This window comes from Delphinapterus leucas, chromosome 4, assembly GCF_059928025.1.
Source record: "Delphinapterus leucas isolate spDelLeu-1000000601 "Yukka" chromosome 4, BTC_Dleu_Yukka2, whole genome shotgun sequence".
Lineage (NCBI taxonomy): Eukaryota > Metazoa > Chordata > Mammalia > Artiodactyla > Monodontidae > Delphinapterus > Delphinapterus leucas.
In genome coordinates, this window is record NC_143132.1 from 98,493,353 (window position 1) to 98,507,153 (window position 13,801).

The following is a 13,801-nucleotide window of genomic DNA, read 5'->3' on the forward strand; positions in this document are numbered from 1 at the left end:
AGGGAACATCCTTGCCTTGTACCTGACCTTAGTAAGAAAGAGTCAAGATTCTCACTATTAAGTATGATAGTAGCTCCATGTTTTTTGTAGATATTTTTTGTCAAGTGAAGGAAGTTCCCCTCTATTCTTATTTTTCTGAGAGTTTTTAATCATAAGTGGGTGTTGGATTTTGTCATGGGTTTTTTTTTTTTTTGCATCTGTTGATATAATCATGTGATTTTTCTTTTTAAGCCTATTGATATGATGGTTTACATCAGCATTACCCAACCTTTTTGGCGCCAGGGACTGGTTTCGTGGAAGACAGTTTTTCCACGGATGGGGTGGGGGTGGGGGTGGGGGATGGTTCAGGTGGTTATGTGAGTGCTGGGGAGTGATGAGGAGTAGCGGATGAAACTTTGCTTGCTTGCCCGCTGCTCACCTTCTGCTGTGCAGCCTGGTTCCTTACAGACCCAGGGGTTGGGGCCCCCTGGTTTACATTAATTAGTTTTCAGAAGTTGAACCAACCAAATTCTTCTGATGCATTGTTGGAGTTGATTTAAAAATTTTTTTTTGAAGATTGGTTCAAGATGGCAGAGTAGGAGGATGTGCGCTCACTCCGTCTTGCTAGAGCACCGGAGTCACAACTAACTGCTGAACAATCATCAACAGGAAGACACTGGAACTCACCAAAAAAGATATCCCACATCCAAAGACAAAAGAGAAGCCACAATAAGACAGTAGAAGGGGTGCAATCACAGTAAAATCAAATCCCATAGCTGCTGGGTGGGTGACTCACAGACTGGAGAACACTTATACCACAGAAGTCCACCCACTAGAGTGAAGGTTCTGAGCCTCATGTCAGGCTTCCCAACCTGGGAGTCCAGCAAAGGGAGAGGAATTCCTAGAGAATCAGACTTCGAAGGCTAGTGGGATTTGATTGCAGGACTTCAACAGGACTGGGGAAAACAGAGACCCCACTCTTGGAGGGCACACACAAAGTAGTGTGCACATCGGGACCCAGGGGAAGGAGCAGTGACCCCATAGGAGACTGAACCAGACCTACCTGCTAGTGTTGGAGGGTCTCCTGCAGAGGCGGGGGGGTGTCTGTGGCTCACCATGAGGACAAGGACACTGGTAGAAGAAATTCTGGAAAGTACCCCTTAGTGTGAGCTCTCCCAGAGTTGGCCATTAGCCCCACCAAAGAGCCGGCTAGGCTCCAGTGTTGGGTTGCCTCAGACCAAACAACCAACAGGGACAGAACCCAGCCCTACCCATCAGCAGCTCTGCCCACCAGAGCAACACCCAGCTCTACCCACCACCAGTCCCTCCCATCAGGAAACTTGCACAAGCCTCCTAGATAGCCTTATCCACCAGAGGGCAGACAGCAGAAGCAAGAAGAACTACAATCCTGCAGCGTGTGGAATGAACACCACATTCACAGAAACATAGACAAAATGAGAAGGCAGAGGGATATGTACCAGATGAACGAACAAGATAAACCCCCTGAAAAACAACTAAATGAAGTGGAGATAGGCAACCTTCCAGAAAAAGAATTCAGAATAATGATAGTGAAGATGATCCCAGACCTCGGAAAAAGAATGGAGGCAAAGATCGAGAAAATGCAAGAAATGTTTAACAAAGACCTAGAAGAATTAAAGAACAAACAAACAGAGATGAACAATACAATAACTGAAATGAGAAATACACTAGAAGGAATCAATAGCAGAATAACTGAGGCAGAAGAATGGATAAGTGACCTGGAAGACAGAATGGTGGAATTCACTGCCATAGATCAGAATAAAGAAAAAAGAATCAAAAGAAATAAAGACAGCCTGAGGGACCTCTGGGACAACATTAAATGCAACAACATTTGCATTATAGGGGTCCCAGAAGGAGAAGAGAGAGAGAAAGGACCTGAGAAAATATTTGAAGAGTTTATAGTCGAAAACTTCCCTAACATAGGAAATGAAATAGCCACCCAACTCCAGGAAGCACAGAGAGTCCCAGGCAGGATAAACCCAAGGAGAAACACATTGAGACACATAGTAATCAAACTGACAAAAATTAAAGGCAAAGAAAAATTATTAAAAGCAACAAGGGAAAAACAACAAATAACTTAAAAGGGAACTCCCATAAGGTTAACAGCTGATATCTCAGCAGAAACTCTACAAGCCAGAAGGGAGTGGCACTATATATTTAAAATGATGAAAGGGAAGAAACTACAACCAAGGATACTCTACCCGGCAAGGATTTCATTCACATTCAATGGAGAAATCAAAAGCTTTATAGACAAGCAAAACTAAGAGAATTCAGCACCGTCAAACCAGCTGTACAACAAATGCCAAAGGAATTTCTCTAAGTGGGAAACACAAGAGAAGAAAAGGACCTACAAAAACAAACCCAAAACAAGAAAATGGTAATAGGAACATACATATCGATAATTACCTTAAATGTGAATGGATTAAATGCTCCAACCATAAGACACAGGCTCGCTGAATGGATACAGAAAGAAGACCTATATATATACTGTCTACAAGAGACCCACAAGTGGGTTTTTTTTAGACTACATATATATAGTTGGTGTTATCTTTGATCTGCTCTGACAATTTGACTTGATTTGTACATTTTGACCTTTGACATTTTAAGTGATTATTGATACAGTTGGATTAATATTGATAGAGTTGGATTAATATCTACCATATTTGTTACTGTTCTCTGTTGGTTGCCCTTATTCTTTGCTCCTATTTTTGTCTTTTACATTTTTTTTTGCCTCTTGTGGTTTTAATTGAGTATTTTAAATGATTCTGTTTCCTTTCCTTTCTTAGCATTATCAGTCATATATATATATTTTTAAAACTTTCTTTAGATTGCCCTGGAGTTTTCAATATACATTTATGACTAATCCAAGTCTACTTTCAAATAACACTATATTGTTTCACAGGTAGTGTTAGTACCTTATACTAATAAAATAATCTAATTCCTCCCTCTTGTCCCTTGTATCATTGCTGTCATTCATTTCCCTTAAGTACATAATTTAATTATATACATAATTACACATTATGTATATACATAATACATATTAAATATATAATTTAATACATTGTTGCCATTATTGGTTTGAGCAAACTGTTACCTATTAGGTCAATTAAGGTTAAAACAAAAGTTTTTTTTTAATCTTCACATATTCCTATTCAATATTCTTCCTTTCTTTTTGTAGATCCAATTTTCTGACCTATATAATTTTCTTTTCTCTGAAGAACGTCTTTTAGTCTATTTTGAAGTCAGGTCTACTGGCAACAAATTCCCTCAATTTTTCTTTGTCTGAGAATGTCTTTATTTCTCCTTTATTTTTAGTTGTTTTTGCAGGATACAGAATTCTGGGTCGGTGACTTTTTGCTGTCAGCACTTTAATTTCACTCCAATCCCTTCTTGCTTGCATGTTTTCTGAGAAGTCGGGTGTAATTCTTATCTTTGTTCCTTTGTAGGTAAGGTAGGTATCTTTCTGCACTGGCTTCTTTCAAGATCTTTTCCTTATCCTTGATTTTCTGTAGTTTGAATATGATATACCTAGGTGTAGTTTTTTTACATTTATCCTTCCTGGTGTTATGTGAGCTTCCTGAATCTGTGGTTTGATGTCCAACACTAATTAGGGGAAGTTCTCAGTCATTATTGTTTCAAGTATTTCTTCTATTCCTTTCTTTCTTCTCCTTCTGGTATTCTCATTACGTGAATGTTACACCTTGTTTAGTTGTCCCACAGTTCTTGGATACTGTATTTTTTTTTTTCAGTCTCTGCTCGCATTGCTTTTCAGTTTCTGAGGTTTCTGATTTATCCTCAAGCTCAGAGATGCTTTCCCCAGCCATATCCAGTCTACTAGTAAGCCCATCAAAGGCATGCTTCATTTCTGTTACCATATTTTTGATCTAGCTCTAGCATTTCTTCTTGATTCTTCTTAAGGATTTCCATTTCTCTGCTTATGTTACCCAACCCATCTGTTCTTACAAGCTGTCTATTTTACCCATTAGACCCCTTAGCTTATTAACATTAGTTGTCTTGAATTCCAGATCTGATCATTCTAACATCTCTGCCATGGCTGAGTCTGATGCTTGCTCTATTTCTTCAGACTATGTTATTTTGCCTTTTAGTATGTTTTGTAAATTTTCTTCATAGTCGGACATGTTGTGCTGGGCCAAAGGGACTGACGTAAACAGGCCTTTCGAGATGTGGTGGCCAGGTGGCGGGGGTGGGAGTATTCTGTAGTTCTGTGATTAGGTCGCAGTCTTTTAGTGAGCCTGTGCCTCTGGACTGTGCACTTCACCTATGCTTCTCAGTTGTCTTCCACCCTTCGGTGAAACAAGAAGGCTATCAGTTAGGCTCTGATGAAACCCCAGCAAGTTAGGCTCTGTTAAACATTTTCTCCCGAGGGCAGACCTTGTTAAGAAGAACAGAGCTGTCTGACATATTTTGAAGCTGTTCCCTTCCCTCTGACCCTGCCAGAGCATGAGGGGATTTTTCTCTAATATTTATAGGGAGAACCTGGTCCATAACCTCAAAATAAAACTCATAAACTTGTGGAGGCTCCCCTATCACCAGCTCCCAGAATTTTTAACTCTCACACTTATCCACTTTGAGCCTCCAGTGATTCGTAAGTTACAGTTCAGGTTTTCCTCTCTTGGCTCTGTTTCCTGGGGAGCTTTCAGTTCATGAGTTTCTGCTCTGGTAGGTTGTGATTTTCTCGATCTGCCTGTTGGTCTCTCCAATTTGGAGGGCAGTGATCTGCCCTGTGACCTCACTTCTCTTAGTGATCTAAGAGGAGTTGTTGATCTTTCAGCTTTTCCAGGTTTTTACTCACTGTTAGGATGGAGTGACAACTTCCAAGCTTGCAGCACCAGGACCTGCAAGTCCAATGCAGTCTCAACTATTTTTTGAAGTAGTTTTTCTTAGCAATTTTTTAGAAGGAGGGACATGGTGAAGTTTTAGAGTCAGAGTTCCTAATGCTTTCCATTGAGCAAGTAATTGAATTTCTCTAAGCAATGTTTTCTTATGTGTAAAATAAGAATTATAATACCTCCTGTGTAGATTTTCTGTGAAAGACAAAGAATATTATGTATAAAGGTATAAAGATACATAGAACAAAGCGGGAGTAAAAGCTAAATAAAATTACCCCAAAAAAGGGAAGTGATACTTTTTGACTTCATACTCTAATCCCTGTGGGTGCCTACTGATTGGGGGACTGTTCTGAGCACCTGTATAATGATCACAGGCGGTCACAGCCCGTGGTCCTTCCCGTTATTCATACTGCCTAAGCCTTGCTGGCCTCCTTTCTAGTCCTTGAACATACCAAGGACACTCTGTCTCAGGGCTTTTGTGTTGCTGTTTCCTTTTCCTGGGACTCTCTTCACCCAGGTATCTGCATGGCTCCCTCCCTGACCTCTGTGTCTTTCTTCAAATAATTCCTCAGGGAAACCTTCCCAGAGCCCCCAGCTTTTCACCCACTCTCAGTGATCTCTCCCTCCTTCTTGGTTATATTTTTCTCTATAACGCTTATCACCGCTAAACATCGTGTGTGTGTGTGTGTGTGTGTGTGTGTGTGTGTGTGCATGCTTTTCTTCTCATTTAGTTGCATCTCTCCCCTCTTCCCTCACTAAATATAAGGGCAGGAATATTTTACTCTTGGATCCCCAATGCCTAGATCCTGTGCCTTGCATACGGTAGGGGTTTGACAAACTAAAGGAATGAGTCTGAAAGATCCAATTACAAATTAATCTACAAAGAAGTGATATTCTGACAAATAAGATTTATAAATAGAGAATGGCTGCCTTAAAATATTTGAATTCTTTGTACCAGTACTCTGAGATATTATCATTCTCCTCACTTCACTACTTACTGGTAAGTAACTTCTAGAGATTTGATGCGAAATAGAAATAAAGGAGACAACCTGCTTTATATTATGGGACCACAAACAGCACTGACTTAAAAAAATAAAATTATAAACAGCAATTAAGTCAAATGTCCTGATCCCTTGGTAGCCAGCAATATTTGCTGCTGCAATTTTTGGTTTTTCTTGCTTAGACCTAGAATTTAAGATGCATATAGAAGAGAACAGAAGTGCTTATTTTTGTTGGAATAGCAAAAAGACAATTAGGGGACATGGATAGAGCCTCACATATCTTAGAATTGTCTGATTGGCTGTGACAGCTTCAGATGAGAGAGACAAAAAAGACCCATATGTTCCTAAACAGTTATTAACTCAGGTACATAAGGTGGAGCGTGCCTCCATCAGAACGATTTGCTCACAGGGTCCATTTGCACTGAAGTGTAGTTATTAGGAAAGTGCCGTTTCTGCTCTGCAGACGCCAAGGCCCTGTCCTCAAAGGTTAAGGTCTCATCTGATAAGAAGCAGCCAAGAGGAAACTGAAAACTTAAAGGGACTTGGTATCATCAAAATGTGGCATATAAATATGACGCCAATACTTATTCCTGGAGTTTATTGCAGATGAAAACAGCTTGCTAAAAACACGGTGCTCACGGTCCTGTAGTCAAACCACTTCATCTGCTAAGTGATGGTAAACGCCCTCCTCTCTCACTTGACATTGAACATCTTTTCACCTGCCTTGTTATTCTTGTATTCTGATATTGTCATAGTTTGAGCAGATTCTGGTTAATACCAGGTGTGTGTTTGTGACATAGTCGGTCCTTGCATTTCAACACGTTGTTTTCCTGAAGACTGAGCCTTAAGGTAGATTGCCATAAAATGAAATCTGACTGGCTGTACACTGTTGTCATTATTGATTCCGATTTCGTGAGAAATTGTGAAATGAGTAAAGTGCTGAAAAGTGATGAACAGTATGTTGGGGTTTAGCCAGGTAAGGCAGAGGAGGGAGAGTGCAAAATAGCAAAAAGCAGAGGTTACTAATTCTTGATCGAATGTCTACATTAGATAAAAGTGGTGAGTGGATGATGAAATGCTTTGTAATGTGCGTGATGCCAGTCTTAAACAAGTAAGCAAGTCTTTCTTTGAACATTGTTTACTTTATTTTGCCTTTTTTGTTTCTATCAGGGAATACCCATCTTTTAGTACTGAAATGCCTAGCATATAATAGATGCTCAATAAACGCTTTTTGAATTGAAATCATAAAATCCCCTAACCTTTTCTTGAAAGATGACTATCAGAATTTTTACTCATGCTTGGAATATTATGTTTTCATGGCTTTATCTTTAATGAATACAATCCAAATTCTTAAATAGTTATGTGAGAAAATTCCAAGTGTGATATAATTTTAAATTTCAACGTACATCTTAAAAGCTGGTTTCTGAAATGTAGCTGTCTACATTCACTCTCATGGTTGGAAGAAAACAAGACATTAAATGTTTTTCTTAAATTGATTCGGTTATGAAAAGGGATATGAGTCCAAATAAAAGGTCAGGTGATTAAGCTTGAATAGGATAGTAACGCTAGATAACTTTTATGACATTTATTGTATGCCATGAACTGTGCTAAATGCTTTACAAATATTAGCTTACTTCAACCTCTTAAAAATGGTTTAAGGTAGTGACAATGATTCTCTCTGGTTTATAGGTGAGGAAACTGAAGCTTAGAGAGATTAAGTAATGAATCCAAGGTCAGACACTGACATTTAAACTCAGGCATGCTGGCTTGAGCCAGTGCTTAGCCACCATGCATATTGCACAAACCAAAACAAATAGAAGCACAGTTACATGGAATGATAATTAAAGCGTTAGGTCACATTATTATGAAGATCCAGGTCTTTTGTTCTAGAAATTTCACTGTAGCTTAATAACGGTAATTAAACTTTGAAGCTACTTTTGATTTCACAGAGAGAAAATGTGTGGCATAGACATAGTTTTACATCATTTAAGAAATTGTCTGATTAAGAGTTGTAATATCAGGGGAAAAAAGGTCTGTGAGAACTCCCACACTCACGATCAGTTCTTTGCTGAGGCATAAAGATTGCTAAACGGTGACCCTTTCATTCAATCCCTCCTCTTCTTTTTTACCTCTGGGACTACTGTCTCAGGTGAGCATCTGCACTTGGACTGATACAGCAGCCTCTAAATGGTCTTCTCACAACCTGTTTGTTTTCCACACTGCTGCCAGAGGTACCTCCACAAACCAACCAACAAAAATGCAATATCTCTCTCCTCCTTATTAAGAACAAAGAGATTGTTCCTAATTTTATTTTGAGTCATACATGCCACTGATAACCAATGAAAGCCATGAACCCTTTCCCAGTTTAAAAGAAAAACAATACACACTACCCATTATTCTCTGGCATTGCTCATTAGGGATTTCAAATATCTGTCGTCAGTTTGCTTCTTCACCTGATATTCCACCATTTATCTCATCGTCTGTACTCTGGCTCCATTACACTTCTTACTGTTTCTCATGCTTGGAATAGCCTCCAAGTTCTGTCTTCTCATCACTCTTAATTATCTGGGGTAGGATGCTGAAATAGAGGAAGGCCTTATGATGTGTCTGTCAGAGAAGGCCCAGGATTCAAACCTCGTTATATAAGCTTGGGAATGGTACTTAACTGATTAGAATCTCAAGTTAATCACTGGTAGAGAGAGGGTGATAACATAATTTTACAGAGTTTCTTTAAAGATCAAATGCAGTAGTGGGTGTAAAGGGCTTGGCACTCAATAAATACATGTTCCTATCTTCAACCCCTGATTGATCCTCCTCACATTTTATCCCCATTCCCCACTCCAATGAATGGATTTGTGGTTTTACTCTCTGTGCCCCCAGATCACCCAGGAGTGATACCTCTAAACTTGTAGGATTGTTGGGCATTGATTTACTTCTTGTCTGTTTCTCCCTCTAGCCCAGTAGTACCTGACCCGGTTGCATACTTAAATAACCTGCAGAGCTCTTTAAAAATTCCACTGCCTGATCCAATCAAGTCTGAGTCTCTGGTCTGGTACACAACTGTGATTTTTAAAGTGATTCTAGTGTACAAGCCTAGACTATAGACCCCTTGAGAGCAGGGATGCATCAGTGAAGCCCCACTGCCCCCATGGAGCTGGCACCCAGTGGACGTTCAGTGAATGCCTGTAGAGTGAATGAATGAGTGAATGAATGAGTGAATACATGTATGACAGCCAGTTATCCAGGCCTTCCGAACATATATTTGATAAACTTTAACCCATTTAATTATGAAAATGTGACATTTTAACATATTCTTAATACTTTTATATTTATACATTGGTAATCAATACCTAAGTGGGTAAAGATGCACTTTAAATTTTCTTAAAATCTAGATATTGCTTCAGGCAACTTTCTATCTACACATTTTTATGTTTAGTGTTTTTTTTGTTTTTTCTTTCATGCCTTTGGGTCCGAAAGTCATATGGGCAAGGTAGTTTTAACCTATAAATCTCTTAAAGGATGCCTAAATACCTAGAGCTGAAATTAGCAGTCTACTTGACACTATTAAATTTCTTACTATGGAACTATTATATATAATCCTATCCCTTCTTGCATTTGTTTGGTTGCCTTCCTCTTGGAGTGTATATGCAGATTTATATTTAACCTTCCTGTGTTCTTTGTTTGTAGTGACCCATCAAAAATTGTGTTAGTTGTAAAAATATACACAGCACCTTGAGGAAAAAAAGGGACTAATGGCATTAGAAGCAGTAACTCTAGCAACTTGCTGAAATGAACTTTTCCCCATAATGGCTGGTAGTGCTTTATTTTCTGAATGCTAAATGGAAGCTAATATATAATAAAAGGTTTCTTTTCATATAGTAAATAGTGTCGGAACATCATGACTGATAAAATCAAGTTTCTCATCTAAATGTGAAAGATTTATAAGTTTATTTCAGTAGGATTCGATTTCAGAATGGCCTCTAGACACTAAGCTGAGTAAGGAAAGAAGATTCCTATCTTCTCTGATAAAGAGAATCATGACTTCATTACCTCAGTTCTGGCCTAGAAATTGAAATGTTATCAGCTTAATAAAAAGAAAGCAAATACATTACGAAATTGTCACTGTTGGGGGAATCTCACTGGTGGAAATGCACAGGCTGGATATTTTATTTAAATAAAAATGGTGGATTCTGGAACTATATTTAATTTCTCTACAGTGTTATTTTCTTGTAGGTAATCAGTACTGATGCGGGGTCGACGATTTCCTTCTGGATGATAGACACTGGGCAGAAAATCAAACAGTTTACTGGTTGCCATGGCAATGCAGAAATCAGCACAATGGCCCTCGATGCAAATGAGACACGGCTTTTGACTGGCAGCACAGATGGGACTGTAAAGGTGCGAACACAGTGACGCTTTTCTATCCAGATATGAGGGGGCTAAAATATTGTGTGAGGAGACACAGCTTTGGCTATATTTGTGTTGGTATTTTTGGCCTTTCAAGAAGAGAGATGAGAAGATAAGAAGAGCTAAATAACCCAAACCATCTAATAACAAAGCTGTTAGGAAAATAAACCTCTGAGGAAAAATGAATAAATGGTTTTTCTGAATAAATTATTTAGAATCAAAACACAACTTGGCTTACTTATTTCAGAAAGCCATAGAGGACCACTCTGGGGAATAAGAAGCCTGAATAATTTTCATGTGCTTCAGCTAATGTCTCTAGTTTTCATTTTTCTTTCTTTCTTTTGTTTTTCTTTTTGGTATATAAAATGAGAAATCAGGGCAAGTAAGTAAACTTTAAAAATTGCATAGATGTAAATTTTTTGGAAAATGAATATTTAGAAGTTACCCATTTTGTAATCTGCATTTTTATGTGAAGGTAATAAGGCAGTAAAGAAGGAAAGCAGGAAGAACAATCATAGTTTTATTTATTATCCATCCTAAACTAACACTATCTCATCCTCTCAGTTTTTAAATTTTGTAACTATTATTAATTTCTTCTGGGAGGAAAGTGGTATTTTACTTTGCAAAGGTGATCAAAATTTCAGGCCAAACTAGATACTTACAATCTGAAATCATGCTTACCAGTGAATCTTCTCTGTTCTCAGCTTCAAGAGAGATGACAGTGTTGGATGAGAGATGACTTGTGACACTCTGAGGCAACAGAAGGCAGTTTCTTGAATAAGCTTTGAATGGTTCTCAAATTTCTGTCCTAACTGGGGTCAGAAGGCTGTTAATTAGATGTACCTTCTGTGTTAGGTTGTAAGATGCATTCAGGTAGGCTGCATGGGAGGTTAGTGGAAAGCTACCTGGATATGTAGGTAGAATATTATGGAAGTTGGGGGCAAGTATTCCGGGAGATTCCAGGCTGCAGTGGTCAGTGTGAAGCATGTTGCAGTGAGAATCTCTAGAAATCAGCAGAACATGGCCTCTGGGAAGGGTAATGGCATGAGGTATGGACTGGGAGAATGTGTTTAAGTAAAGTAATCTAGTTCATGGGAGAACTGGTAAAATGTGGGAAGGTAATGGGATAATCCCAATCCTAATAAGTCAAGGTAGAATAAAACAAGAATAACTGGAACTGGAGTATTAGACAGTGGCTTAGGCAAAAGGAACAAGTGAGAATCCCACTGACCAGTCCTTGGATACAAGGCTGAAGTGAAAAATGAAGGGAATGGATTAGATTATTTTTATCCCTATCTTGGGAATAACTGGTCATAGAGTCTAGGATAGGGCAGACTTGTAGATGGTTGCAAAAATGGTCCCAGCTAAGGAAGGGTCACAGCTTGATAGGATCTGGAGACAGTCAGGTCTTTACAATACTTTTTTGTGGGTGAAGAGCATGTATACCCCTCAATGTCTCAGCTCAAGCCTTGACATGTTAGAAGTTAATGTGAATTTAGTATTACAGTCACAGCTTTTGAAGGTACATTTATCTTTATCACAATAGCACAACAGAATTCTGAACTTTGACAATTTCAGTGTAGGTATGTAGGATGCATAAATCAAGGTTGAGCTGCGCTGGACATATTCTATGAAGAAACAAGAATGAATGATATTTTCCAATCTCATTTATAATTTAGAATCTAAAACCCAGTACCTATGCAATCAAAGATTTAAAAGTATTGCCCTATTTGTCACGGTTTCGAAGTGTCTGTTTTTAAATTAATTGTTTTGAATAATGTATGCACACAATAAAATTTTAAACATAAAAGGGATATACAGTGAAGAGAAAGTCTCTTTCTTACCCCTGTTCCCAGCTCCTCCCTTGTGGCTACCAGTGGTACTAGTTTCTTGTACATCTTTCTAGACCATGAGCACCATTTTTTTCTCAGTGGCAGAGTCCATTGTCCATGCTGCTCTGCATTTTCCTGTATTGGACATTGATTCATATGAATGCAAACAACAGCAATAATGATGTTAGTTAAATTTTATCGCATGGTTACTATGAGCCAGGCGCTGTGCTAAGCACTTTACACACACACACCTCTACGTGGTTGGTACTATTATTATACCAGAGGAGGAAACTGAAGCCCAAGGAGATAAAGCAACTTGCTTTAAGTTTCCATAGCTGGTCGCCTCTGGGCAAAGCTTGGACACTTGGAGGTGACTCATTCTTCTTAATAGTTACATTATATGCTACTGTAGATATTCCATATTCTGATGTTCAGTCTCTTGTTAGCAATTAAGTTGATTTAAATCTTTAGCTTTTGTAAACAAAGCATCCAGAATATCCTTCAAAATATGTCATTTCATACATATGAGTGTCTCTGTGTGATGATTTTCTAGAAGTTGAATTTTTGAGGCAAAGTGTATATGTGTTTTAATCTTGATAGAAGGTGCCAACTTGCTCTTTGATGATGAACCAATAATGTTTCGTAGCAGGGCTTAGTTTTAACTGCTGGTGACCTAATGACCTTCTCTCTTAAAGTACACCCATCAGGTCTACATCCTCACCCACTGCCTGAGGAGGTAAACTGGAATTGCTTGTGCTTCTGTGGGCTTGGGTCTGGCTCGCACTGTCAACAGGAGGTTTTATTGGCAGAAGATAGGAAACCTAGGACATGATGACTGTATTTCAGGCTCTGTATTAGATGTTTAAAATTCCAAGCATGCCTGAAGAGTAAATGTCCTGTGTCATAAATGAGGAAACTAAAATTTAGAAAGACACTTTGAGAAAGAAGCAGGATTTTGACAGACTCCAAAATGTGGCTTTTCATGATTTTGTATTGTCTCCCCCTAAAAAATATACACTTATTTATAGTCTTTGAATCAACAATATTAGAATAGACTGATAAGGTTACAAAATGAGTAATAAATATAATAGCTAAATTCAAATGGTGAGAGGATTTTCTTTAATTATTATGTATCTCAAGTGAATCAACCCTAGTCCAGGATGTAAACAAAACCGTGTAAAATAATCCTATTACACTCTGTTAATGTACTCATTGAAGAAGACATTTTCTTTTCTTGTCTCAAAGCTGATTTTACTATTTCTCTTGAAGGTCTGGGACCTCAATGGCTATCGTCACCACACACTAAATGTTGGGCAAGAGGGAGCTGTGGATATTTCACACATCCTGGTTCTTAAGAAGAAAATCCTGGTTACAGGCTGGGACAGGTATGATGTGCTTCATGCAAAACTGTAGGAAGGTAAAAGGAGAAAGTTTTATTTAAATCAAAATCTAAAGGAAAAAAGAACATAGAAATCCTGACTGATTCTGCGTCTTTAACTCACTGGTGACCTAGGTGAGTGAAACTCTATTTGGAATTGACTGAATGCTTGTGAATAAAATACTTTATGATCACGTAGTTTGAGTGGCTTTGAGAAGTGTTACATTTGCTTTCTCCTGGCTTTGGGAATCTTCTTCTTTAACCATTCCAGATAGAAACATAATACCACTTCCTGGGGATTAAATCCAAAAGTTT

The 13,801-nt window shown here is 38.5% G+C and overlaps 1 protein-coding gene across 1 annotated transcript in view; it reads left to right on the forward strand.

Moving 5' to 3' along the window:
- The window catches only part of WDR49 (WD repeat domain 49), a 139,191-nt gene that overhangs the window by 74,015 nt on the left and 51,375 nt on the right, over positions 1 to 13,801 (forward strand). The window contains 2 exon segments of the mRNA XM_089909919.1: positions 10,103 to 10,267; positions 13,378 to 13,517. Coding sequence (XP_089766045.1) covers positions 10,103 to 10,267; positions 13,378 to 13,517 — 305 coding nt within the window.